This window comes from Cotesia glomerata, linkage group LG2, assembly GCF_020080835.1.
Source record: "Cotesia glomerata isolate CgM1 linkage group LG2, MPM_Cglom_v2.3, whole genome shotgun sequence".
In the NCBI taxonomy this organism is placed as follows: domain Eukaryota; kingdom Metazoa; phylum Arthropoda; class Insecta; order Hymenoptera; family Braconidae; genus Cotesia; species Cotesia glomerata.
In genome coordinates this window covers 3,660,376-3,687,504 of record NC_058159.1, presented here as the reverse complement: position 1 = coordinate 3,687,504, position 27,129 = coordinate 3,660,376, and the positions used below count along the sequence as shown (strand labels likewise).

General features: G+C 28.9%; 1 protein-coding gene and 1 long non-coding RNA gene across 2 annotated transcripts in view; one reads left to right on the top strand and one right to left on the bottom strand.

Annotated features, from left to right (window-relative positions):
- Positions 1-27,129, bottom strand: part of LOC123258587 (protein expanded) — a 45,864-nt gene that overhangs the window by 7,148 nt on the left and 11,587 nt on the right. The window contains exons 2-5 of the mRNA XM_044718698.1: positions 19,407-19,562; positions 14,655-14,754; positions 7,195-7,274; positions 506-585 (exon numbers count right to left, since the gene is read on the bottom strand). Of these exons, the coding sequence (XP_044574633.1) occupies positions 506-585; positions 7,195-7,274; positions 14,655-14,754; positions 19,407-19,520 (374 nt within the window). The 5' untranslated portion in view covers positions 19,521-19,562. The remainder of the gene's footprint in view (positions 1-505; positions 586-7,194; positions 7,275-14,654; positions 14,755-19,406; positions 19,563-27,129) is intronic.
- Positions 207-1,701, top strand: LOC123258588. Its single transcript, XR_006508096.1, has 3 exons — positions 207-466; positions 1,078-1,270; positions 1,481-1,701. It is a non-coding gene; the product is annotated as an uncharacterized LOC123258588 (long non-coding RNA).

Here is a 27,129-nt window from a genome sequence, read left to right as displayed (position 1 = left end):
AAAGTTATTTATTAACAATTAATGCTAATTAAATAAAAAAAAAAAAAAAAAAAACCTATTAATGGTTATTGATATTAAATTATTATCTATTATATTATTCTTTTCTACTAATTGTTCATAAATATTTTCTTTAAATTTAATGGTAAATAATTGAACTTTTATTGTGCAAAAATTAATTTTAATAATTATTATAGATATAAGATGATTCAATGATGATGTTTATTATTTTAATAAAATTATTAATAGAGAAGAATAGAATAAAAGTAAGTAACGGTGTACTGTAGCATTGTTTAATAATTAGTAAATAATAAATAAACTAGGTAAGCGAATAATAATCGTATTTATATTTCAGGAAGTAAGAGGTACTATTACCAGGCATTATTTGATAGCGATCATTGTTTAGAATATCAAATATAAATAATGAAAATGGATTAATACTGAGAAGTTATATTGAAGACAATTAATGGTATGTTTATTTTTTAATAATAGTTATAAATATTTTTACCTTAATAATAATGGAGTATCAATGTAATATCTAACACGAAAGTAAAGAACAAATGCTGGTCTTCCACTGCTATCCAAGCCCTGAAATTATAAAATAATTCATTAATAATTTAAATAAAAATTTTTTTTTGTTTATAATAAAAATAATTATTTTAATATTAAATAATTAGTATTAAAAACAATTATTATTATTATGATAGTTAATTTAATAGTGAATTATTATTATTATTATTATTATTATTATTATTATTATTATTTATCAACAAATAATTTTAAATATCCTAATAATAATAATAATAATTCTTTTAAATTAAAAATTTCATTATTATTATTATTATTATTATTATTATTATTATTATTAAAATATTTGAAATAAATTAAAAAGTGTTTGTCTGTTATATTATAAATTGATTAAAATAAATTTAAAATTTTTAATTATAAAAAAAGAAAAAAAAATAATTCCTCAAGATGATGATGCCCAATGGGAACTGATAAATAATGATTGTAACGATAATGATGAAATAGAAGGTATGAGAGCAAAGAAAAATAAAGTAAAAAATTATTTCCCGGAAGCTAAACAATCGATCATCGACGATGATCGATTTCAAGATCAGATATCGATGCTCCATCATTGAGGAACGAAAATTGGGTGGACTACTCTTAAATGAATCCAATTTAGCTTTTTGAATGGCCAAGAAGACGCAACCGGTGCACGCATGCCTCCAGGCTGAGAATCAACTCGCCAATTGCTGGATGCTATATTATGGTATATTATTTATATTTATAAATATTAAATATCCTTTTACTTGTACTTCCTTGATCTTCACATTATGTGAGTAATTATCGGGACTCTTTTCAGATACTTAAATTTTATTTCTTTTTTTTTTTTTTTTTCAACCTGCTGGTAATCACATTAAAGTAGACAATTATTGATTGATTTAATTTTTTGTTTATTTACTTTTGTCAATTTTTTTAGGTGGATTAAGAGCGATCGCGTGCAGATGCCAATCGCCCACATGTCCCGCCCACGTGGGCCCAAATGTGGAAGCCAAGTCAATAAACTCAGTTAATAAAAAATTTATAATGATAATAATAATGATGATGAAGATATTAACTAAAGATCGTTAATAAATAACAAAATACCAAATGATGACGAAATTTCATAATGTAATGCCTTGAGTCATTTTTATTTTGATGTTAATTTGTTGTGTAAACTTTTTTTTATTTGATTTGAGGACAAGGAAATTTTTAATTCGGTCTTAGGTAATTTTTAAAAACTGAAAGTTACTTTTACATTTTAATATTTAATATCTAGTACAATTTTCTGTTTTTTTATTATAATTTTAAAAAAATTGAAAATTTTATTATAACTAGAGGAATTTTTTATCTATTTAAAAAGAAAGTATTATAAATTAAATTATCAATTATTTTTATATTACTTTAGAAGATAAAATTCTAAATGATAGAATGCTAAAGTGTTTTAAAATAAAATTCAAATTAATTTATTGAAAAATAAAAATCAAGAATTGTAATATTAAATATAATAGTGAGAATAATTTAAGATGATGAATAAAGTAACAGTGATTTGTATTATATATTAGAAAGAGAATAAAATTGAAAAGATACGAATGTCTAGTATACTATAAAGTGTACCGGAAGCAACGATTTGATGGTTGTAGATAGAAATTTAAAAACGGCAATAAAATAGAAATTAATTATCGAGTATGACTGAACTACCGTTTAAATTCCTGAGGAGTGAATATAATAGTACAGATAAGAAATATCTTAAATAAATTATTTACTGGGCACAAAAGCGGCTTTTGATTATAATCCGAGATTTAACGCTCGAGAGCTACCGGTCTTAATTATAATAACAATACAAATAAACATAATAATAATAATGATTATAATTTATTTGAGGTATTTATGTTCATTCATTGAGTTGATTTATATTATTGGATTTTTATTTTTAACAATATAGTTATTTTCCGTCACATTGATTTTTAAATAAAAGTTTTTTCAAACAATAATAAAATATAGGCATTTTTAAAATAAATTTAAAAAACAATAAGACTATACTAAAATCAATTACTGTTAATTCAATAAAAAGTTTCATGGACACAAACTTATAAATTTTTTCATTATCTATACGAACATTTTTTTTAATTAAAGAACCGAAAAATTATCCAAAATTTCTCAAATGAAAATAAGTTTAATGACAAAAAAAAGTTGAAAAAAATTTTATTAATATTATTGTTCTGTAAAAAAATTCACATTTTGCATTTTTTTTTTTTAATTTATTTTTATCTAAATAATCTATATAATTAAGAAATGACCTTGTATCTTGTAAACAATTGACATTTTTAAAAATATAAGCTTATCTTGATGTTACACTCATTGAGACCTTTCATTTGAGTACCCACATCATATTTTCATATATTTTATATATTTATATATATGTATATATGAAAAATATATAAAAAATGTATGTGGGTACTCAAATGAAAGCTCTTGATGAGTGTAACATCGGGATGAGCTTATATATTTAAAAACGTCAATAGTTAAGAAAATACAGGACATTTTAACGAATGTGTTGTGAACTATTGACATTTTTGAAGATATAAGCTGATCCCGATATTACGCTCATCAAGACCTTTCATTTAAGTACCCACATCAATTTTTCATATATTTCATATATTTATATATATGTATATATGAAAAATATATGAAAATGCATGTGGGTACTTAAATGAAAGCTCTTGATGAGTGTAACACCAGGATGAGCTTATATCTTTAAAAATGTCAATAGTTAAAAAAGTACAGTGCTATTTAACAAAAGTCATTATTTAATAAAACAAAATTTTATTTACTTATAATTCCCAAGTCACGGCAGTCACATAGTGACTGCAAGGTTGCTAATAATAATAATAATAATAATAATAACAAAAATAATAATAATAGTAATAATAATAATAAATTAGTAGAACTAGAAATATGTAATAAAAAATGGAATTAAAAAAAGTTGTGTAACAGTCTTAAAAAAAAATAATGATGATGTTGATGATGATGATGATGATAAAAATGATGAATTTTTTAACGTCGGCTCGGATAGATTTAGCCTGAAATTTCATTATAGGACAAATTGAAGAGGTCCCGAGTGAGGAATGCGCACCAGGCCATTGTGAAAGGTTGATAAATTATCCCCGGTCCTCTCTCTCTCTTTCTCTTTCTCTGTTTGATCCTCGAGCTCTTGCTCTTCCAACCGCGAGCGGTATAGAGCCTCTACTCCCAGTCAATAACGAATTCCAGTCCAAATTCGGTAGCACGAAAATTTGACTCGGAGGCATCGAGCGGGAAAGAGACCCAGAGTTCGTGTTTGGGTCCATTCTATCAGCAGAAGGAGAGAAAGACCGAGAGAAGAGGGACCACTACCTATACGACTAAAATAAACAAGTCTCGCTGCATCGCCCTGAGAGTAAGTGAGAGTAAGAGTGAGACCCCAGTATTCCCTCTATACCTATATACTCTGTACGCCAGATAAAATAACCAGGCAAACCGCGAGCGAGCCTGCCGAGGATAAGGATAGGAGCAAAAGAACCACCGAGTCGTGTCTAGACCTAAACCCTCCGGTCAAATCGCGGCAAATTACCGTCCCGGATCCCCATTCTCATATTTTACCAACCATAAATATTAATTCGCCTTCCCCGCGCCCTTCAAGCCCCAAACCCGTACAGTCGAGCCCAGAACTTTTATCTCGCGTGGTTCGAGGTTTGACAGCCTTTGCTTGACATCGAACTCTTTGCAGGTTTTAAAAAAATTATTTTTAATTAAGGAAATTTTTATTCTAAATTTTTTATCATTTTTAAAATTTTAATCAGTTTTATTAATTTATAAAAAAAAATATTTTTTAAAATTAGATAATCTATATTATTAAAAAAATAAAAAAAATTTTGTTTCCAGAATAGTTATATAATAAAATTGGTATTTTTTATGAAATTTAGTGTCATTGCAACGGTCTTGGCTTGAATTTATGCCTTTTCAAGATTTCATTTCATTTTCACTGATAGTCAAATTTATTATGATAAATTTCTCTAGATAGATAATTAAGAAATGACCTTTTATCTTGTGAAATATTGACATTTTTAAAGATATAAGCTCATTCCGATGTTACATTCATCGAGACTTTTCATTTGAGTACCCACATCAATTTTTCATATATTTATATAAATTATATATATGAATATATGAAAAATATATCAAAATGCATGTGGGTACTCAAATGAAAGCTCTTGATGAGTCTAACATCGGGATGAGCTTATGTCTTTAAAAACGTCGATATTTAAGAAAATACAGTGCAATTTAACAAAAGTCATCAATTTAATAAAGCAAAATTTTAATTTTTTATAGTTCACAAGTCACATAGTGACTGCAAGGTTGCTAGTTTTATCTAAACAATGAAGACGATAAAAAAAATTTTTTCATGAACATCTTTTTATTTCAACTGGAATTTTTGTGGTTGGATAATTTAGTACCGAGAACAAATTTTTTTTGATGACTAAGAATGTAAAAGTTTGATGAAAAAACGAAAAATAAAATTTTTCAACTTAAGCCCTTTTAGCGTTAAGACAAAAAAATATTAAATTAAAAGGGCAGAATATAAAAAAAATTTTTATTTTTATTTCATAACTTTTCGTTTAAAGCTTTGAACTATAAGAAGTGAAACTTTAAAAAAATTGGAGAAGTCATTAACTTTAGTTTGATTTTTAAAAATAAAGCTTTTATTACTTTTCGATATTTTGGAGTCTTAAAAGTTTATTTTCAAAATTTAACTATGAAAACCTTTTTTGAAAAAAAAATATGCTTATACAAAATTTTCTGTATTTTTTAAATTATATAGATTGATATTTAACAACAATATAAATAAATTATGAAATTTTATCTAGCCTAAAATTCGAAATTATTTATAATGATTTTGCAAACTAGTGATAGTAAATTAAACTATCATTAAAAAAAATATGACACCTAAAAAAGGCAAAAATTTAGGTCAAATCTTATCAAATACTAAATTAAATTATAGAACTCAATTCTATGATAAAAATGGCTGAGAAAAAATTTCCCTTATTATCTTAATTGCCTAGATTAATTAACAATAAACAATTGAACATTAGTAATTAAAATAAATGATAAAGAAATTAAAATAAAGTTGTACCGAAGAGGGATAAATGAATATAATAAGTCTTGAGACTAAAGATAATATAATAGTAGAGAAGTAAAAGCCAATGTCCTGCCGTAAGACGAGTAGTTGGTAGCGTACAACACATTGACCGATATCTCTAAATAATCTACCACAAACGTCTCAGTCTGAGTCTCTCCATAGGATATAATACCACGGGATCGGGCATCCTATCGGTGGCTGCTGTCCGTACAGTAGTATTTAAACATTTATTTATTTTTATTTTTATTCTCTCTTACACTCGGGCCCACTAATGATGGCCCGGCAATAACCAATAAATACTCGCCTGGTGAAACAGGCTACCGGACTACGTCTTTATCTCTTCTGGTACATCTCCTCCAGTTAAGCTGCACCTAAACCCTGTCCGGTATGTAGCTCCGATTAAAACGCCCAAATAAATTCAAATGAAATTACATTTTACGGTATGAAAAATCTTTACTCTTATTTTTTTATTTTTCATCTTATCTAAAGATTTTTTTTTGTTTCATTTGAGCAATTAACTGTAATAGCGGTATTATTTTCGAGATCTATATTATTAAGATAATAAGCAAAATTTTGTGGCCAGTGTATTTATATGATAGAATGGGTTTTTATGGTTAAATTTGGTATCGTTGGAAAAGTCTTGACTTGGAGTTGTGCCTTTTCAAGGTTTCATATCATTCTTACCGATAGTCAATTTATTATGATAATTATTTAGGCTGTATTTGAAAATACTCTATCTCCAGATAGATAATTAAAAAATTACCTTGTATCTCGTGAACTATTGACATTTTTAAAGATATAAGCTCATCCCGATGTTACACCCATCAAGACCTTTCATTTGAGTACCCACATCAATTTGTCATATATTTTATATATTTATATATATGTATATATGAAAAATATATCAAAATGCATGTGGGTACTCAAATGAAAGCTCTTGATGAGTGTAACATCAGGATGAGCTTATATCTTTAAAAACGTCTATAGTTAAGAAAGTACAGGGCATTTTAACAAATATATTGTAAACTATTGACATTTTTAAAGATATAAGCTCATCCCGATTTTACGCTCATCAAGACCTTTCATTTGAGTACCCACATCAATTTTTCATATATTTATATATATTATATATATTATATATATGTATATATGAAAAATATATCAAAAATGCATGTGGGTATTCAAATGAAAGCTCTTGATGAGTGTAACACCGGGATGAGCTTATATCTTTAAAAATGTCAATATTTAAAAAAGTACTATGTAATTTAACAAAAGTAATTGTTTAATAAAGTAAATAAAGTTATTTAATAAAACTAAAAATTTTTTGAAGAAAAATGTAACATGCAAATTTTACTAGTAATTTTTTTACAGAATAATAATAATAATAATGAAATAATAATTTATTCAATTTATCATTCTTATTATTACTATTATTAAAATAATAAATAATTTTATTTATTATTAATTAAACTTACGTAGGTATGTGAACTTCGCCAATTTTTAGGAGCGTATTTGCTGAGTTTATTCTCGGGATCTACGAATAGGTACTCGCCGTCTGTAACAAACAATATCAATAATCATAAATATAATTATAATTGCTATATAATTATCAATAAAAATAACTAAAGTATGCTTAAAATACATTCCTGATGATTGATGATTGATGAATAATAATTGATGAGTGATGAGTGATGATAAGATTAAGTAGTCGATGGTTTAGTAGCTTAGCCTCAAGCTTACATTTACATAGTTATTAATTATGTGGAAATACTTGAGTGTTTCAAGGTATCGCTTCAGTAACTGGTACCACTATCGTGAGTAATTGGTAATTAGTATTGAGTGATTAGTAATGAGAGCATTGTCCGAAAGGTACAAGATTATTTCTTATGGGATTGGAATAATGAAATAAATTTCCTTATTATTAATTAACTATTAATAAATATTTATTTAAAAACAATATTTTATTTATTTTAAATCAAAATGAAAAAAAAATTGAATTAATTAATATTGACTTAAACCGATAAAATTCTTCAAAATAATTTTTTTTTTCAAAATAACTCCTTCAATTACACAAATATAAATTCAGCGATTAAAAATTGAAGCGAATTCGTGCCATGGCAACAGCCCTAATATTTTTTTATTTCAAAGCTTCGGCCTCGGAGCCGCACACCTGCTCCGAAACCGGGATATATATAGAATATAGAATGCAGAGGCATTTAGCGATAACGTTTCTGGGTTTTGGCTGGAGGCTGAAGGGCTATTCGCTGGTAAAGTTGGCCAGAGATCTTTCCGGCCTCTTACTGCTTGCTAGTAGTCTAAATATTAAATATTAAATATTAAATGATAAAACAAGGGCATATTTTGTAAGAAGAAATAAAAATAGGATTTTTAAGCAAAGCAACTTCGTGACAAGAGGACAAGAAGGAGGCCGTGAGGAAGAACGATCTCATAAACCGAGCGCCTTTCCCAGAAAGAAACAATGGCTCACCGGTCCCGGTGGTACAGCAATGCGCCGTAACCGTAATTACGACCATAATCACCCCTCTGATTGCCGGGAAGGCGTAGCGATCGCTCGAGAGAGAAAACAAGATACCAGATACCAGACACACTAGTCAACCAAGTGAAGTTAAGTGAAGTGTAGCCAGCGGTTAAGCAACAGCCGAGTTCACCAGCAGAAGATAGAGGATAGAGCTACGGGAGAAGGAAGGATCATCTCACACGTTACCTGGGCTGAGAGAATAACTTTTGCTGATGGGCGCTCAGCTCCCATCAGCATTCTCCTTCAATGTTTTTACCTTAAAACAGTCTTCTGTCTTTTAAAATGCTAATGATCAGGACCATCAGCTCGAGCTTAGACGAGCGAGCTTGCAAGCTTTTAGGATTTTATTTCTTCTATAGGTTATGGGCCCAGAGTTAAATTTTTTTTTTCCTTTATTAGGCTCCTAATAAGCCTTTTTTAATGAAATTTTTTGTAGATTATACAACAAAAATATCATTTTTAAGTTTTAGCAATTTTTTTTTGTACTTTAAAGAGTGTAAAATAATTTTTTTTTATAAAATTGCGATTTAGTGCAAGACTCAAAATTTCTCCATATTGCACTTTGTTGATGGATTTTATATTAATGCAGTAATAAAAGAATTAAGTTCATAATTTTTTTATTGAATCAAGCAGAAAAATTTTTGATTTCAATGGAAATTTTTTAGAGTCACGCAAAATAGTTGAAAAAATGCGAAAAGTTTAATATTTTGACCGAATAAATGTTTATTTAAAAATCTATCGAGCTTAAATTTTGAACTGATCCTGATTGGACCTTAAAAATGGGTCAGTAGTGAAAAAACTCGATAAATTTGTAATTTTTTCATAGAACTTGATCATTTTTCCCTCAAAAACGCGAAAAATTTCTAATTTTAACCAAAAAAAAATTTTTTATTTAAAAATTTTTATTTAAAAATTTATCAAGTCTAAATTTTGAACTGGTCCTGATTGGGGTTCAAAAATGGGTCAGTAGTGAAAAAAACTCGATAAATTTTTAATTTTTTATAAAACTTGATAATTTTTTCCCTCAAAAACGCAAAAAATTTCTAACTTTAACCAAAAAAAATTTTTTTACCAAGAATAGAAAATTTTTATTTAGAAAAATATTAAAAAATTCCTCGCCTTACCATGAGGAATTCGAGGCCCGCTATTCTTATCGGCATCGGTATACGGTCAGTAAAGTCAAGACGAGACGAGACGAGACCCGAGGAACTAAACGGGGAATGTTAAGGCATTCCACATTAGTCGCGCCACCCCGCGAGCGAGTGGCTTTAGGCGGGAGTAGTGTGTCGCGTCATGAGGAGAGGGTGATGGGTCGCATACCTGAAGATCCCGGGCTCGGTCACTGAACGCGAATATGCATTCGTTCTTCCTATTCGCGGTTTCTCAATTTTTGTTTATCGATATTTATATTTATGGTTATAAATAAATACGACATGAAGTGTGTGTTTATCGTAAAAGTCCTCTCCACGTGCAGAATAAGAGTCCGCTCTTCGGAAAAGAGAAAGGGGTAGAGACTCGGGTCATCTTCCTGGAGCTTGGGGGATCCCCGGGGGGTCCTAGTATCTCAAGTCTCGTCGCATATTTCTTCAGCTCGATCAAATTATTCCGAGGAACAAAACACGCCGAGTAAATACACCGAGTCTTAGTCTTATATTGTATATATATATATATATATATCTATCTATATATATATATATATATATATATATATATATATATATATATATATATATATATATATATATATATATATATATATATATATATATATATATATATCTATCTATATATATATAAGTATGAGTATAAGGCTCTCCTCAGAGTTGTTTTGCGGTCCCGAGATGGCCGCCAAGCGAAGGGACCAGACCCGGGAAGAAAGACAAGGAAAGAAGAAAGAAGCACGAAGGGCCAAGGACGGATAGGAGCGAGATGAGGATGAAGGACAGCCAAAGAGGACTGCTGGTGGAGGAATTCGAAAGAAGCGAAAATGCTAAATGAAAAAAAGGTACAAAATAAAATTCCAGAACTGATGGCTATGGAGAAAAGAAGAAGAAGAAGAAGAAGACGAAGTTGGAATGGCCCTCGCCAGCTGCTACTTGCTGTATCGCTAAAATCTCAAACTTCCTCTCCTTTTATTCCCAACACGGCTCATTTATGTATTATCTTTTCTTCAGTCTCTGTTGTATCCTTCGTCCACCTACACTTGACATAAATTAAGAGACTTCTCCACAAACGTCCGTTTTGATATTTTAAATAATTCTATAAACAATTTATGTTTATTGGTTTTTTTAACCAAAGGTTATTTATGAATGACTCATTCAGGTTCAACCTCAACCTCAACCTCTTATTCCAATAAATTCCCTCTTTCATGGGCAAACCATTAAAACACCGACGTATCACGCGTCAAGGATATACTAATATTATTATTTTTATTGATCATTATTACCCCAAGTTGCTAAATAATTGGTACTTATTATTTTTTTACTCGTACTTGTGGTATAAGCTTCAAGTTATTGGAGCAAGAGCAAAGTTTTTCTTCTTTGCGACCAGAGAGAGAGATATAGTAAAAATGATAAGGACTTTTCGTATAAAACATTGAATTTCCTACAAAAAAAAGTCTCGTAATTTTTCTCTATCTCCAATATTTACCTCAGAATTTAAATAAATATTTTATTTTCTAAGAAACTAAATAATTTTCAGAGATGCTACTCCTTTAGATTGGATTCAAATTGTGGCTCAAGGAGGAAATACGGCAAAATTGATAAGAACCTTTCTGATAGAGAATTTAAGGAACACCACTGTGACGGTCGAAAAAAAAAGTGATTTTCGGGAATGTTTTTGACAGAGAAAATAAAGAAATTTGGGGATCGGATTTTTTTTATTTTATTAAGGGTAAATTAAAGATTATTACCCTAAATTTTTATTAAAAAATATTTTTTCGGAGTTTTTTAAAATTAAAATTACGGAATTTTTTAAATTTTAATTTTCAAAAAAATGGCGACTGATTATAAATTTTTTCACTATTCTTACTGTTTTTTTATTTATTTTAACCCGGTTATAAAAATCTTTAAAATAAAAATTTTTTCAATTCCATACATGCAACGATAACTACATCCTTACTGATTAAAAAGTAATTTGGGTTTTTATTTTCAGATGATCCGTTTTTGAGTTATCAATCCGACCATGGAGAGGGAAATTTTTTCTAGTGCTCTACGAGATTGTTAATAACTTTGCAATAATTAAATATTTTTTAATAAAAATTTAGGGTAATAATCTTTAAAATACCCTTAATAAAATAAAAAAAATCTGATCCCCAAATTCTTTTATTTTCCCTGTCAAAAAAATTCTCAAAAATCACCTTTTTCCAATATTTACCCCAAAATCTTGACTCAAACCTCTATTTGTACCAATCTAACGTCTGTTGAAGATAATGACACTTGAATCAACCGTGAAGGTACTCACAACAATAAAAGAAGATAAAATAACAATTGCGCTTACAGTGGCTGGTAAACTTATGTATTGTATGGGCCTTAAGCTAATAGCAAGAGCGTATGTACTCTGTGCCCGAGAGATTTATTAACGCGGGAATATTACGGCATAAATCTGGCGTAGTGTGGGGCTTGGATCTAAGACTTGTACCAGAGAAAATAAGGAAGAAGAAGAAGAAGAAGGAAGTAAAACAAGATGGCGGATCAGCTGGTACTGTTGGGCCCGATGTTGCTGGTGCATAGCGGGGAAAGGTGTTGTTTATGAGCGTCGGGGTGAAAAAAACAACAAACCTGGAACCTGGTACCCAGTCCTGAATAAGGATTCACTACTACATACTATAACTACATACTACATACTTCCCAGTTTCGTTTCCCGAAGAAGAGATTGCGTGTTGCGTATGTTGTCGCGATACGGCCCGTTTTCGCGGGCATCAGCCGATATAATCCGAGAAGAGCCACAGTACAGTCTTTTGCTTTTATTATGTGCTACAGTGTGTGTATCTCCGCTCGGTGATGGGAGATGCGAGTGTGAGTGTGAGTGTGAGTGTAAGGGCCCGTTCACCCTCCCTCCCACATTCCAGGGGCCGAAGCGGTCGTGCGGCCAAGCTGAGCCGGATCGGGGCCCGCCGTGCCAAGTCGGGACTCACTCAAGGTGGTGGGACGTGGAATACAAGGCACCCTATACAAATCACCCGGCTACCGTCTTACCCGCGAGCGCTTTCTCTTTCTCTGTTCCTCTTCATACGAAGCTCCACACTCTCCTCTTTAGTCTTTTTTATTTTTATTTATATTTTTATTTTGGCCTTTCAGCTCCTGTTCTTTACCTCTCACCGTCGCAAAGCCTTTCTAAATCTCAATACTATTTTACTCGAGTAAATAATTTTTATTTTGATTTTTTCGGGTTAATTTTGCAAGGATATACTTATATGCTTCTTATTGTTTCGAATTTTAGGATTCAATTCTCGGATTTTATTGGGATTAATCCCAAGTTCGCCCGATCAAGGCCGGGATCAAGGCCCAAGGGCTCGAAATAATTCCCGAGAGCCCTTGTTCACGGAAAGCAAGTCACGCGAATCGCTTCAAGGGTCCAACGGGCCTGCTGGTATGTATAATACCAGTTCCGCACAAGCTGGTTCTATTTTTAGCAACGGGCCTTACTGGGCCCGCCGGCAAGGAGATGGAACTCCAGAAATGACATCCCACATTCAAATTATATCGTGAAGTTCATTTTTTAAAGTGAACGAAGTTGCTAAGGGATGTTGGTGGATTTAAATTTGGGATTGTTTTTCTTTTGGGGAATCGAGGAATTTTAAATAAGGATTTAAATGTGTAACTTTATTATCAATTGTGATAAATTGTTTTTCATTTTTGGTCAAAGATTTTGTAATTATATAATATGTGTAGTGATACTTATTATTAATACTTATGTTTTGACTTGTGGGCTTGATATAATAATTAGTTAAATAGTAAGATTTTTTTTTTAAGTGTTATTAAGAATTTAAATAAATTTAAATCAAATTAAAATTTTTATCATTATTACAAATCTTTTTGTTAATATATTTTCTCTATCTAAATCAAATTTTTTTTCAATTTAAAGTGTTAATTTTTTTTTTTTGAAAGAAAAATTTTAAAAAATCTTACAAATATGTCAGTTACTGTGTTTTAAATTTGGGCAGCCTCACTACACTCATAAAAAATTAACTGAATCCAAGAAAATAATTTTTAATTATTTTTTGGACTTAAAAAATTCTGAATTAGGATTTTTTTTTTGATTCAAATAAATTTTATTCAGTTGAAAAAGAAAAATTACTGTCCAAAAATGAATTTAGTGATTCAAAAATTAATTTAAATTTATTAATTTTTTGCAAAAAAAAAAATAATCAACATCTTTGAGTTTAATCAACATTATTTTTATCAATTCGATAAATTATTCATTCATGAAAATATATTCTCAATACTTGTCAAGAATAAATTTTCTATATCAATAAAATTATCTTGATAGTATAATTTTTTTCTCAATGTACTATTTTATTTACTCCGTGTGTAATAGCAAGTACAAGTGATTAAAAGTGCTTGAAGATTGATAATAATCTAAATAGCGTAATGTATTAATGTATCAAAAGAAAACTTCAAAGAGAGAGTAATCATCAATACTATATCTAGTTGTTCTGGTTTTTAAGTTGGATTATTATTTTTAGTTGGCGTGTTGTGGCTCGCGCGTTTTATTTGAAACCCCGGCGTGTATAGTACCTTGCACACACATAGAGAGAGAATGGGCCCCGGTGATGGAGATGGGGGTCCCTGGAATGCGGGACCGCGAGTATAGTGGGAGAAGATGGTGTTGAGGAGGCACAAAGAGGGAGAAAGGACATTGTGAGGAGACGGAGAGAAGTTGTTGTAGAGCCACCACTACCACACTGAGAAAAGTTATCTCGCTGGTCCATTCCGAAGCATTCTGGCCACAACACATCCTCACGACTGAACATTTCGTATGTGTAGGATGTTAAATGTGGAGACGCGGAATAAGAACCTGGAGGAAGGCCCAATACCAAGTGGCGCGTCAGTAGCGGCTGAACAAGTCCGACCGGCTCCAGCTCTACTCAGCTCATCCTCATCCTCATCCTAGCCACATATGTGAGCACACACATATAGAAGGGCACCGCCACATCCATGTCGAGCTAAAGATGCGGTAGGGCAACGTTTGGTATGCAAAAAGCTTTCAAGATTAAGTCAAGATGTTCGTCAGCATACTCAAATAAATTTATACCATACTCTGTACGCTGTATAGAGGATTATATTATACACTTTTCGTAGGTCGTTCATCATTCTTTCCCATCAAAGAATCTCGCGGACTTTTAGAGATTGTTAGTATTCGTTGCATAATTGTTTTGTTTAGTTTATTACGTACCTGATAGTATTGCCAGGCCAAAAAGTTCGCAATCTCGCATGCCCTGTTGCCCAAGCAGTACGCATGTTTGCGCATATACTTCTTTTACTCGAGACTTGGCCTGTAATCAAATACAACCATTATTATTACTTTTAATTTTTATTTATGTTGAAAAATTATATTTTTTTGGTTTAAAAATTTATTTTTTTACATTAAAAGTTAAGTTTGATAATTTTTAATAAATAATTTGGGGTACTTTATATGATTATAATTAATTAATTTATGATTCAAAATCATAATTATAATAATTAGATCACTGGGATTATTTTGTATTTAAGGAATACAATGCCAGTTTTTTTGACGAATAGAAATTTCATTTATTCAAGAGGAAAAATCGAGTAGAAAAATTATAAATGTTCAGAAAAAAATTTTTGTTTTAAAAATTTATTGGAATTAATCGAATAATTTTATTTTTTTTGGATAAATAATTTTAATATTCAGTTGTACCTAATAACAACTTTATTTTAATTAAATTAGAACTTTTTTAATCAATTAAAGGGATTTCTAATATGAAAAAAATTTTTAATTTATTAATTCAAGAGATTTTTATAGCCATTACTATTACTTTTAATTTCTATTTATGATGAAAAATTATATTTCTTTTGGTTTAAAAATTTATTTGCATTAAAAGTTAAGTTAGTTAGTTTTTAATAAATAATTTGGGGTACTTTTATTTAAATTTTAGCTTACGAATCATAATTGATAGTTCAAAATTTTTGATTATAATTAATTAAATTATGATTCAAAATTATAATTATAATAAGATCACTAGGATTATTTCACATTTAAGGAATACAATGACAGTTTTTTTGACGAATAAAAATTTCATTTATTCAAGATGAAAAATCGAGTAGAAAAATTATAAATGTTCGGAAAAAAATTTTTGCTTTAAAAATTTATTGAAATAATTTTATTTTTTTGGATAAATAATTTTAATAATTTTATTCAGTTTTACCTAATAACAATTTTATTTTAATTAAATTAGAACTTTTTTAATCAATCAAAGGAATTTTTAATATGAAAAAATTTATTAATTCAAGAGATTTTTATAGCCATTATTATTAATTTTAATTTCTATTTATATTGAAAAATTATATTTTTTTCGGTTTTAAAATTTATTTACTTGCATTAAAAGTTAAGATAATTTTTAATAAATAATTTGGGGTACTTTTATTTAAATTTTAGCTTAAAGTCTTACAAATCATGATTGATTGTTCAAAATTTTTAACTCCCAAAAAAAAAATAGTTTAAAGATTAATTTTTTGGAGGTTATTATTATTAATAAAACTTTTAATAAATTTTTATAGATTATAATTACTATAATTTAAAATATAATTTTTATGATTTCTTAATTTAAATGATTATTTTTAATTTTAATTTAATTAAAAGTAAAATTAAAATTAATCAAAAATAAAGGATCATAATTATTACTAATATTTAATTAATAATTATAATTACAATCTCGGAATAGAAAAATTTAAATTAAAATAATTAAGAGGTGTATAAGTATAAATAAAATAAAATAATAAATGAAAAAACGGAGACTTAAAAAATGTTAAATAGCATAATTAACAATTAAAATATCTAAGATTTTAAAAGTTAGTATGTACATGCAGAAAGTCGATAACTCTACAAGAGAGAAAGAGAGAGGAAGAAATAGAGGAGTGACTTGATTATTTAGCTGGTATGTGGGCTACGCTTTCACCGTTTGCAATGTTCATACACTCGTGTACGTTGTACTCTTGTGCATTGCATCCTTATTGCGCATTATTATTGTAATGTACTATGGTCTATTATATTATATGTGGTGGGCTTCACTGCAATGTTACAATGTACTCAAGTTTATTCACGATCAGACCCTACACCACCTCAATATTCACTGTTTTTCTTTACGTAAACTTGTACTGACTCAATTATAATTACTATTACTATTACTGTTACTAGAACACATCTCCAGTACTCCAGTTCTTGCCGATCCCCGATACGAAGTATTAATGCAAGTATAAGGTACATAAGCTTCTTTGATGTTGATGCTTCATGTAATGTTATGGCTAAGAGGTTTATTATTATATGTTGTTATATGTGTACATTTATTTAACCGGTTGCCGATCTTCACCACGCACCGTCTTTCCCCTCGGGGACACTTTGGGAATTGACGTTCAATTCGATATATCAATCCATCGACAACTCTCTGGTATACTCAATACTGAACTGGCGTTTCTTATTTAATTGCAATTACAATTATTTATATTATTTTATAAAGGAATCAGTTCTCTAAAGGAATTATTTTTAAAATGGATCGAAAATTTTTCATAAAATTTTAGTAATAACACAGAAAGAAAAATTTGACTGGAGAACATAATTCTTGGCTCAAGAAAATTTTCGGGTGCCTGAAGAAAGACCAAAGTTGTGTTGGTCGAAGTAAAAATTTTTCTTGAAATTCTATTCTTGGTGGAAGTAATTTTTTCTTAATTTAAATTATCATAAATATTTGATACAGTAAATTTTTATATTTGATCAAGATTTTAAGATACTTTAAAGAAGCAGCGCTACCTATTTTAGCTGAGAAAAAAATTTTCTCACCTTGAGAAAATTTTTCTCTTGAATAATTGATACCCATTTTATATTATTTTAGCGTGCAATTATACATATTGAATGAAAAAAAATGATGAAATATTATTTGATCTTCCCATTTGACATTTTAATCAATAAAAATATTAATGAAAATTTACTTCTATCTTTATCTTTAATTTTTTGGAGCAAGAGAGAATTTTTCTCAAGACAAGAAAATTTACTTCTATCAAGAACTAAATTTTTTGGAGCAAGAAGCTGAATTTTCTCAATACAACAAGATTTTCTCGACTTAAATAAATTTTCTTGGATCAAGATACGTATTTCTTAAAGCAAGAGAATTAATTTTGTTGGAATAAGTGAAATTTCTTGTCAAAAAAAAATTATTTTTTCGCTCAAGAAAATAATTAGGAAAAAAAATATATTCTTAGCTCAAGTGAACCTTTTTTTCTGTGTAGTTTTCACGCATTCAATTAATTAAAAAATTTTTCTTTACACTGATTATTTTAACAGAAGCATTATTTGAATGTTAATTAGTCCAAATACATCCGGAACCAATATTTATACCTAAAGAAAAATTATAGTACTCTACTAAATTATTTGATTTCACAATCCTGTCAAGCAGAAATTCTGTGAGTAATGTTTAGCATTAACCATTAACCAGATAGCAGTTTTTATTTAAAAAGTTTAATTAATCACGCCGTGAGAATTTATCGTTAAATAAAAATGCATTCAACATGAATAAAATTTATAAATACATTAAGAGTCACTCTTGATTGTATTTTTATTATTTATAAAGAATTATAATTATCTATCCACCTGAAATTAATCACAGTGTGCGTATGTACTTGTACCAATATTTGTGTTTAATTAATTTAAGTGCGCAAGTTTTTAAATAATCCAGTATTTTTATTTCCGTGTCGCGAAAATATTATTTGTTATTTCAACGGAATTTACATTTACGTATGACAGCTAAATCAATAATAATAATAATAACAATAATTATAAGGAAATTAATGAAATTAATGTGTTGCAAGAATTCATTTTTTTTTAAATAAAACACCGGTAATTCTTGGTAAATGCATTAATATTAATAATAATTTAAAAATAAATGTCTAATGTCTGAAAGATTTGAATTTGAAGAGGTGGAAAAATGATCAAAGCCCAATTCGATCGGATTTATCGGTTTTGATCGGACATTCGGGACAGCCGCGTCGCATTCCTTAGCGCGTTTGGTTGTCCCGGGCCAAAATCTTAAAGCCCCACAGACCATAAAACATTCAGCCCCGAAGAACCTGCTGTCTTGGATTTACAACCGATCTAATCTCAGTCTCAGTCTCACTCTTTTCCCCTTTCTCTTGATCTTAGTCTGCTGCCTGGTAACATTACTTGCAAGTTGCGCGTACGTATCCACATAATACATAATAACGACCCTAAGGAAGATGGATCCGAGGTATGGCCTCTCCCTGCTTATTTTTTATAAATAAATATATAGATAATATCCTTTACAGTACTGAGTTGAGTAGTGAGCTGATTTATCATGTTCGACCGTCCGAGGAATGCCTTGTTCATCCACAAGAATGAACAATCATTTAAAAAGCCTCTGGATATTTCTTCTAATCGCTTCCTCTCAAATTAAATAACGATTAGTCTATTAAAACTCCCTATATATTTTCTTCGTCCACTTTATACTTATACGTGCTTGTGTTCTATTCGTTCAACGAGCCTCTACATTTCCAGTTCAATACTCGTACATAATAATAACTTTTTTTTATTACTGAAAGAATTTTTTAAAATTTTTATAAAGAAAATTAGTTTAATATTTTATATTATTCCTCTAAAAAAATTTTAATTAAAGTTAGCTTTAATTAGAATGATTCAAGTTTTAACAAAAAAAGAAAAAAAAATAGTTTTGATAAAAACTAAATCCCACGGGGTGAGGACAGGATTTAATAAAATAATATGTGAGAAGTACGAGTCATTTCCTTGAAGAGCGTAGGCCAAGCACGTTAACGAGATAATTAATGGCTCAATTAAATCCATTTTAACTCTTTATCATGATCATGAGGGAAATCTAAGCCTAATGAATAAATGTATAAATGAATAAATATAAAGTTAGTAATAATAAATGAATAAAATTACCTCAACGACGAAGTAGAGAGGATCACCGGGAAGGGCGTGCACGGCGAGGTAGCGACTGGCGGACACCAGGGGTTGAAGGCAGGACCGCGCAGCCGTGACACCGCTACCACGCATGCTGCATGCTTCATTTCGTCGCCGATACGCCCAGCGTCTTTACTGAAAAATAAATAAATTATATTTTTTATTAAAAATTATTTCAATTTTTTAATATTTTTTATTCAATAAAAATTTTTTCATAATGATAATAATAATAATAATAATAATAATAATAATAATAATAATAATAATAATAATAATAAATATTTTTTCTTCTCAAGAAGAAAACTAAAATATTTTTAAATTAATTTTTTTACTAAATTATTATTATTTTTTTTTTTTTTTTCATTAAATTAATTATTAATTTAAATAATTAAACTAAAAAAATTATTACTGACTTAAATAATAATAATAATAATTATTATTATTATTATTATTATTATTATTCAATGGTTGACATTCAAAAAAAAAAAAAAACTGAATAATTTTTATAAATTAAATTAAAAAAAAAATAACAATAATAATAATAAAAGTGTATAATATACAAAGAAGATAAAATGAAAAAAAAAAAATAAGCGTAATGCCGGGAGCGATTCCGGTGATTTACTGGTTTAAAAAAGTAAAAATAAATAAAATAAAGGGACAGGCAGCCGATAGTACTGGTGATTGGTGATGCAGTATTATCTTTACTGGTATGTATAATGTATAATGTATAATACGTATGTGTATGTGGGAAGTCGAGCCATACTGTGTGTGGTGACCAGGATGGAGGATCGAGGATCGAGGATAGTGTTTGCATCTGCGAGCTCTTGGTGGAAGGAGTAAGAGCACGCGCGCGCCCACTTTCTCCATCCGAGTTAAGTTGAGATTTACCCTGAAATGCCATGGTGATTTGTGTGACCAGTTACCGTTGGCATTTGCATAGCATAGGCCCTACCCTCCCTACATACTGCACACTACATATACGGAGACCAGAGACCGGAGACCGGAGACCAGGGACCAGAATTATACTCACTTGGCCATGCATCTCATGCATCTCCATGTCTCCATTTGATCCCAGTACCAGCGAGCAACCTACCGAGTACAGAGTATAGAGTTAAGAGCATTGTTATCTTTATACCCTCCCACTTCCTACTCATGTGTACACACGATACCCGATCGCCCGATACTCGCTCAAAAAGTCACTTTGAGTAGGTCATGGACCTTATTCATTACTAGTCTTATTTATTATTATGCTAAACAACTTTCTGATAAAAAGAACTTAATTTTAATTTTGTTTTTTTTTTAAAGAAATTATTGTTAATTTTTATTTGATTAAAAAATAAATTTTTCTTACAATTTAAATAAATATTAATTTTTTTAATCTTTAATCCGAATTTTTAATTTAACAAGTGATTTATTTTATTATTAATTATTTAATTTTTTACTTCAACATTCAAATGAAAAATAATATTTTTAATTATTAATCCCAAAATTTTGATTAAAATTCAGTCTTAAACTCTTTTATCCCCACATTTAAATAATAAACCATTTTCTTAACATTATTTTGAACATTTAATTAAATAATTGAATTTTTAAACTATAATTTCCATTATTTAGATAAAAAAATAATTTTTTATTTCAACATTCAAATAAAAAAATAATGTTTTTAATTACTAATTCCAAATTTTCGATTAAAATTCAATTTTAAACTCTTTTATCCCCAAATTTAAATAAAAAACTATTTTCTTAACATTATTCCAAGCATTTAATTAAATAATTAAATATTTAAACAATAATTGCCATTATTTAGATAAAAAATTAATTTTTTATCTAAATAATAGATTGAAATTGTATTAATTAATTGTTTTTTTATAACAGGTAAACCCAAATGTCCATTTCTAACTCCATTACATTACCAGAATAACTTTCAAGATAAGCCCGAGATAAGAAAACAATAAAAACAATTCTAACGCGCCCTAATGTGTTTCAGTAATTTAAAAACAGTGTAGAGTACACATAATCTATGTAATGTAACAAGTAGTACAGATACATATATACATTTCCATACATAATAGGAATACTCGGGAGCAAAAGAAGAAGAAGAAGAGGAACCTATTAAGGAATTCATGCTGGGAGAATCCCACGGCCAGATCGATGCCACCGACTTTTCCATCCGGTATCCGGGGCAATCGGTGTAATAACCCGGTCGTTAGCCGTACGTTCGCACGCACCAGGCACCACTCAGTCCTTGGTCTGTTAAAATACTCGTAGATTATCCTCGGATATTTTTCGCAAGCTACATTTTAAATATCCATCCTCGCTCATAATGTAATACACTTGTATACACGCGGTAAATAATGGTGATTATAATAATAATAATAATAATAATATGTATAATACGCATATATATATGTACTGGTGCAAATGAGTATTGCTCTCGTAGGCGGATCGCACGCGTCCTACGGTAATGGATCCCATCGATCATTTGCTCCTCCAGCTCCGTAAACGACGTGCTTCGATATATGTTCCTTTACTTTACTTCTTCCGTTACTGTACTGCATATACATATTTTATTTTATTTATTTATATATAAAATATAATAGCTTGAGTATGTATACATGAGAGATATTTACTCCGAGACCATTAGCCTCCAACAAACTGCAAAAAATACATCCCCGTTGTTTTTGTTCTTTAATCTTGAATAACAAATATTAAATTGTGTTATAAGCTACTATTTGTGGTTATAAATTATAGTTATAATAATAAGATCACTGGGATTATTTTGCATTTAAGGAATACAATGCCAGTTTTTTTTACTTGAATAAAAATTTCATTTATTCAAGAGGAAAAATTGAGTAGAAAAATTATAAATGTTCGGAAGGAAATTTTTTCTTTAAAAATTTATTGGAATTAATCGAATAATTTTTTTATTTTTTTGGATAAATAATTTTAATATTTATTTCTACTTAATAACAATTTTATTTTAATTAAATTAGAATTTTTTTAATCAATTAAAAGAATTTTTAATACAAAAAAAAATTTTTCAATTTATTTATTCAAGAGATTTTTTGCTTAATTCAAAATTAAGTTTTTTGTGTTAAATTTCAATGCAAAGAAGCAAAACAAGTAAATGGAATGAAGAGCTTAAAAAGCATTAAATTGATTCGTCGAGCATAAGTAATTAGCTTCACGTAGGCGATCGAAACGTGAAAGTTAGTCATGCTTCAAGAATGTAGTTCACATTGTTTTAACATTACATATCACCTCCTACGCCTACGTATTATACATTTTACATTATATATTATTATATATTGTAGATATCTTAGCCCCTTATAAACATAACACAGCCATTAAAATATTATCCACGTCCATAAAAAGACTGTCATCACTACTCTGACGACACCGAATGCCTCAGTACCACTGTAATAACCGTAATAACAACAATATTAATGACTTCGCATAAGCATTCGTCTGGCTCCTATATAACATTAACATTTAAGAATTTCATTATAATCACTCCTTAAAAATTTTTTTCTTTTTATAAGCAATCGACCGTCGATATCAAAAAAAATTTTTTTTTAATTATCAAATCTTAAAATACAAAATTTTATAACTAAAATGTTTAATCATCAATATAATTAAAAATTAATTTTCCAGTCTCTAATCTTTTAACTTCATAAAAAGCTTTGGAGTCTAATTAACGTCTAAATCTTCCCAAGTAGTTTAAAGATGAGTCATTGGGATTTCCTCGCTCTATTCATATAAAAACAGTTCATTTCATACCAGCTAATTTAAAAACTAAGCTATTTTTTCAAAGCTTCTAAAACAATGAATCAATGACAATTGAATTTCAAGGTTTTCTGATTATAAAGTTACCAGAAAAAATAAAATTAAAAAATAATTTTCTTGAGTCGATAACTTCAGATAACTTCACATAATTTCATGTAATTTCACATAATTTCAGTCGATTCGTTCAAGAGATAACTTCATATAACTTCACGTAATTTCACATAATTTCAGTCAATTAGTTTAAGAGATAATTGAGTTATCGACTCAAGAAAATTTTCGGGTGCCTGAAGGAAGACTGAAGTTGTGTTGGCCGAAGGAAAAATTTTTCTTGAAATTCTATTCTTGGTGGAAATAATTTTTTCTTAATTCAAATTATCATAAATATTTGATACAATAAATTTATATATTTAATCAAGATTTTTAGATACTTTAGGGAAGCAGCTTCACCTACTTCAGCTGAGAAAAAAATTTTCCCACCTTGAGAAAATTTTTCTCTTGAATATTTGATACCCATTTTATATTATTTTAGCGTGCAATTATACATATTGAATGAAAAAAAAATGATTCAATATTATTTGATCTTCCCATTTGACATGTTAATCAATAAAAATATTAATGAAAATTTACTTCTAGCTTTATATTTAATTTTTTAGAGCAAGAGAGAAATTTTCTCAAGACAAGAAAATTTACTTCTATCAAGAATTAAATTTTTTGGAGCAAGAGGCTGAATTTTCTCAAAACAACAAGATTTTCTTGACTTAAATAAATTTTCTTGGATCAAGATACGTATTTCTTAAAGCAAGAGAATTATTTTTGTTGGAATAAGTGAAATTTCTTGTCAAAAAAAAAATTTTTTTTTCGCTCAAGAAAATAATTAGGAAGAAAAATATTTTCTTAGCTCAAGTGAACCTTTTTTTCTGTGTAGAGATTCTATTTTTAAAATCAACTATTTCTATACCAGCTAATAGTCTAATAAACTAGACAATTTTTTCGATCAACTAAAATTACGAATCATCGGCTTGCAATAAAATTCTTAAACTCATAGTAATAAAGTATAAAACCACCAGAATAAAATTTCCATTGATTTATCAAACTAAAAAAATAATAATAGTAAATAAACAGTAAATTCAGCGGGTCGCTGTTATTTATCAGAACTGCAATTGTAGTAGTGGGTACATATGGGTGTTGGTATAATATAAGTATAAGGGGTTTACTGAAACGTTCTTAAATCACGATGGAATGTGGTCGGACTGGTTGTATTTTGTATTATATAGTGTATAGTATATAATATATAGTACTCCAATATATCTACAGTGACATACAGAATGAAATAGAATCGAATGGGCGAGCATAACATGCCAGCATGTATAAATACAAATACATACATGCAAATAATACTCCACAATGGGCTAAGTACAAGTATGTACCGAGATTCAGGCTCAGAGATTCAAGCAGCATTACATTATATCGCAATGTAATATGCAATGAGTAAGTTAACAGTAAAGCTGAGACTGAGCCTCAAGTTTGCTGAAATGACATATCATCGTAATGTTACGTAAGGACGTGTTACGATGACGGCTTAGGTATAATATATAATAGAAACTAAATATCCCTCGAGGCTGTATATTTATCTAATATACGATCTACAGCTCACAATTCCTCCATAACTTTTTAACATGTTTTATTAACGTTTAGTTCGATTCAATATTCAATCACTCGACTGGTTTCTTAAATTTAAATATCTCATTCTTCCTATTCCGCAAAATAATCCATTCGATTCGCGATGGCTCTTATTGAACTAGGGATTAAAGCTGAGACTATATTCAAGTTGTGACAAGATATTTTAATGATTATCATGGGGCATATCGAGGCTAACGTTGATTCGAGATTATTTTAGTTACTTTTATGTAAAGTGATTTTTAAGATTTCTTATAAGCTGGAGTTCAAATTGAAGCTGTTTTATCAAGAAATAAAACAAAAAATTTTTTTTAGACACAGAAAAAAATATTTTTTACTCAATTTTTTATTTAAAATAATTATTTTCTTAATAGTGAATATTTTTATCCAAAAGCTTTGATAAAAAGAATTAAGTTACATTTTTTTCCAATCGATTTTAGCGCGGTCGCGAATTTTGTGTTGGCGAAGTGGAGTCAGTCTTCATCAAGAGCGCGGTCCGAACAGGGTTCGAGTCCGATCTCGGGCAAATTTATCATTATTTTGTAAATTAAATATTCTCTGTAAATTAAATATTTATTTCGTAAACTAAGAGATTAATTTCTTGAATTAAAAAGTCCTGTTCTTTTGAATGAAAATATTTTTTATCCAAATTTAAGAATAAAATTTTTTTTTTTCAATGAAAGTTGTTTTTCCAAGCCTCTGGATGCTATTGATTGTAAAAAAAAATTATTGAATTGAGAAAAAGAATTTTTCTAGTCAAAAACAAATTTTTTAAGACTGGAATTTTCTTGGTTGAAGATAACCTTCTTTCTATGCACAGGAAATTAAAATTGCAGCAGAAGGGTTGTTAGCACACGGTTCGAGTATATCATAAGTACAGAGTGTAATGGACGATGGTAAATAAAGTGAAGCGAGTAGGAGACTGGAATGCGGGGGAGGTGAAGAAGAACCGTGTGTGGTTAACGGGTTCGACGTACGTTTTATAAAATGTACGGCTAATCTCCAGTTCCTCACATTTTTCTCGGTAACTAAGTACATTCTCGGTACTCGCTATTTAGCCGAGCAATTTTTTAATTAAAAATTTAGATGTCAAGATTTATTTTTAAAAATCTTTCACTGATAAAAAGATTTATTTAATTGAAGAAAAATATTCTTTAACTGAGAAAATTATTTTTAAGAATTTGATCAAGCAGATAAACTATAATTTGCTTAAACTAATAATTTTTCTGCTCAATTTAAGATGATTAAATTCTTCTAAAGTATTTTCTCGATTTAAAATTTTTTTTCTTTAATCAAGTTAATAGTGTAATCTTTGGAATTTTTAACTGATAAAAAAATTCTAATTGCAATAATGTTTTGAAGAAAATTCAATTATCTATCAAAAGTTTTTATCAATTTAATCATATCTCTAATTCTTTAGATAAATTAATTTAAATTCAAACTAAGAAAATTTAATAAAATAAAATATAACAAAATTTAAAAGTTTACGATTTCGCAACCACGGTAAAGCAATAAATTGCAGCGAGTAATTAGTATAGTGACTAATTACTGATATGATAACCCTTGATAGACAGATCTTACTCTTTAGTAAATAAAAGAACCGAGCGTATAGTTATAGTTATAGTTATAGTCTCTGGTACTACAGGAGAGAATGAAGGACGCCCGCATTCCTCATTCTTTCGAGCAGAGTAGAGTCTGATGTTGTATTGGATGCTGTAGTCTGTATGAGTATGAGTACTGGATATATATATAGTGTAGTATACAGAGTAGAGTCGCGGCTGTAATACGGAGAATCCAGAATCCACCTTAAACCTGAAACCTTACACCGAAAAGCAATATCTCAAGGAACCTTGGCTCGTCCCATCCCTTTGCCCAAAAATTCGCCGGTATTGTACTTTTGCCTCGGAATTTGCCGGTAAAACACGTGGCCATCACTACTGTTTACGCCAACAGTTACTTTCCCTGGTATAGTAAGGATTCTTTGTACGGAATTGCGTTTACTCGACAGTAACCACTTTCTCCGTTTATTCAATACAGCAAAAAATTTATATTTTACAATTTTATGTTTTGTTTAAAGACAAAATGTTCATTTGAATCGCGAAAATTTTTTTATGACAATAATAATAATAACAATAAATTACTTCAATTTTTTTTTTAAACTTTTACATAAAAAAAAATATATGAACCGACATGTAAAAGAATTCGAACTTGTTTGATTTAAAATGATAATTTACAACAA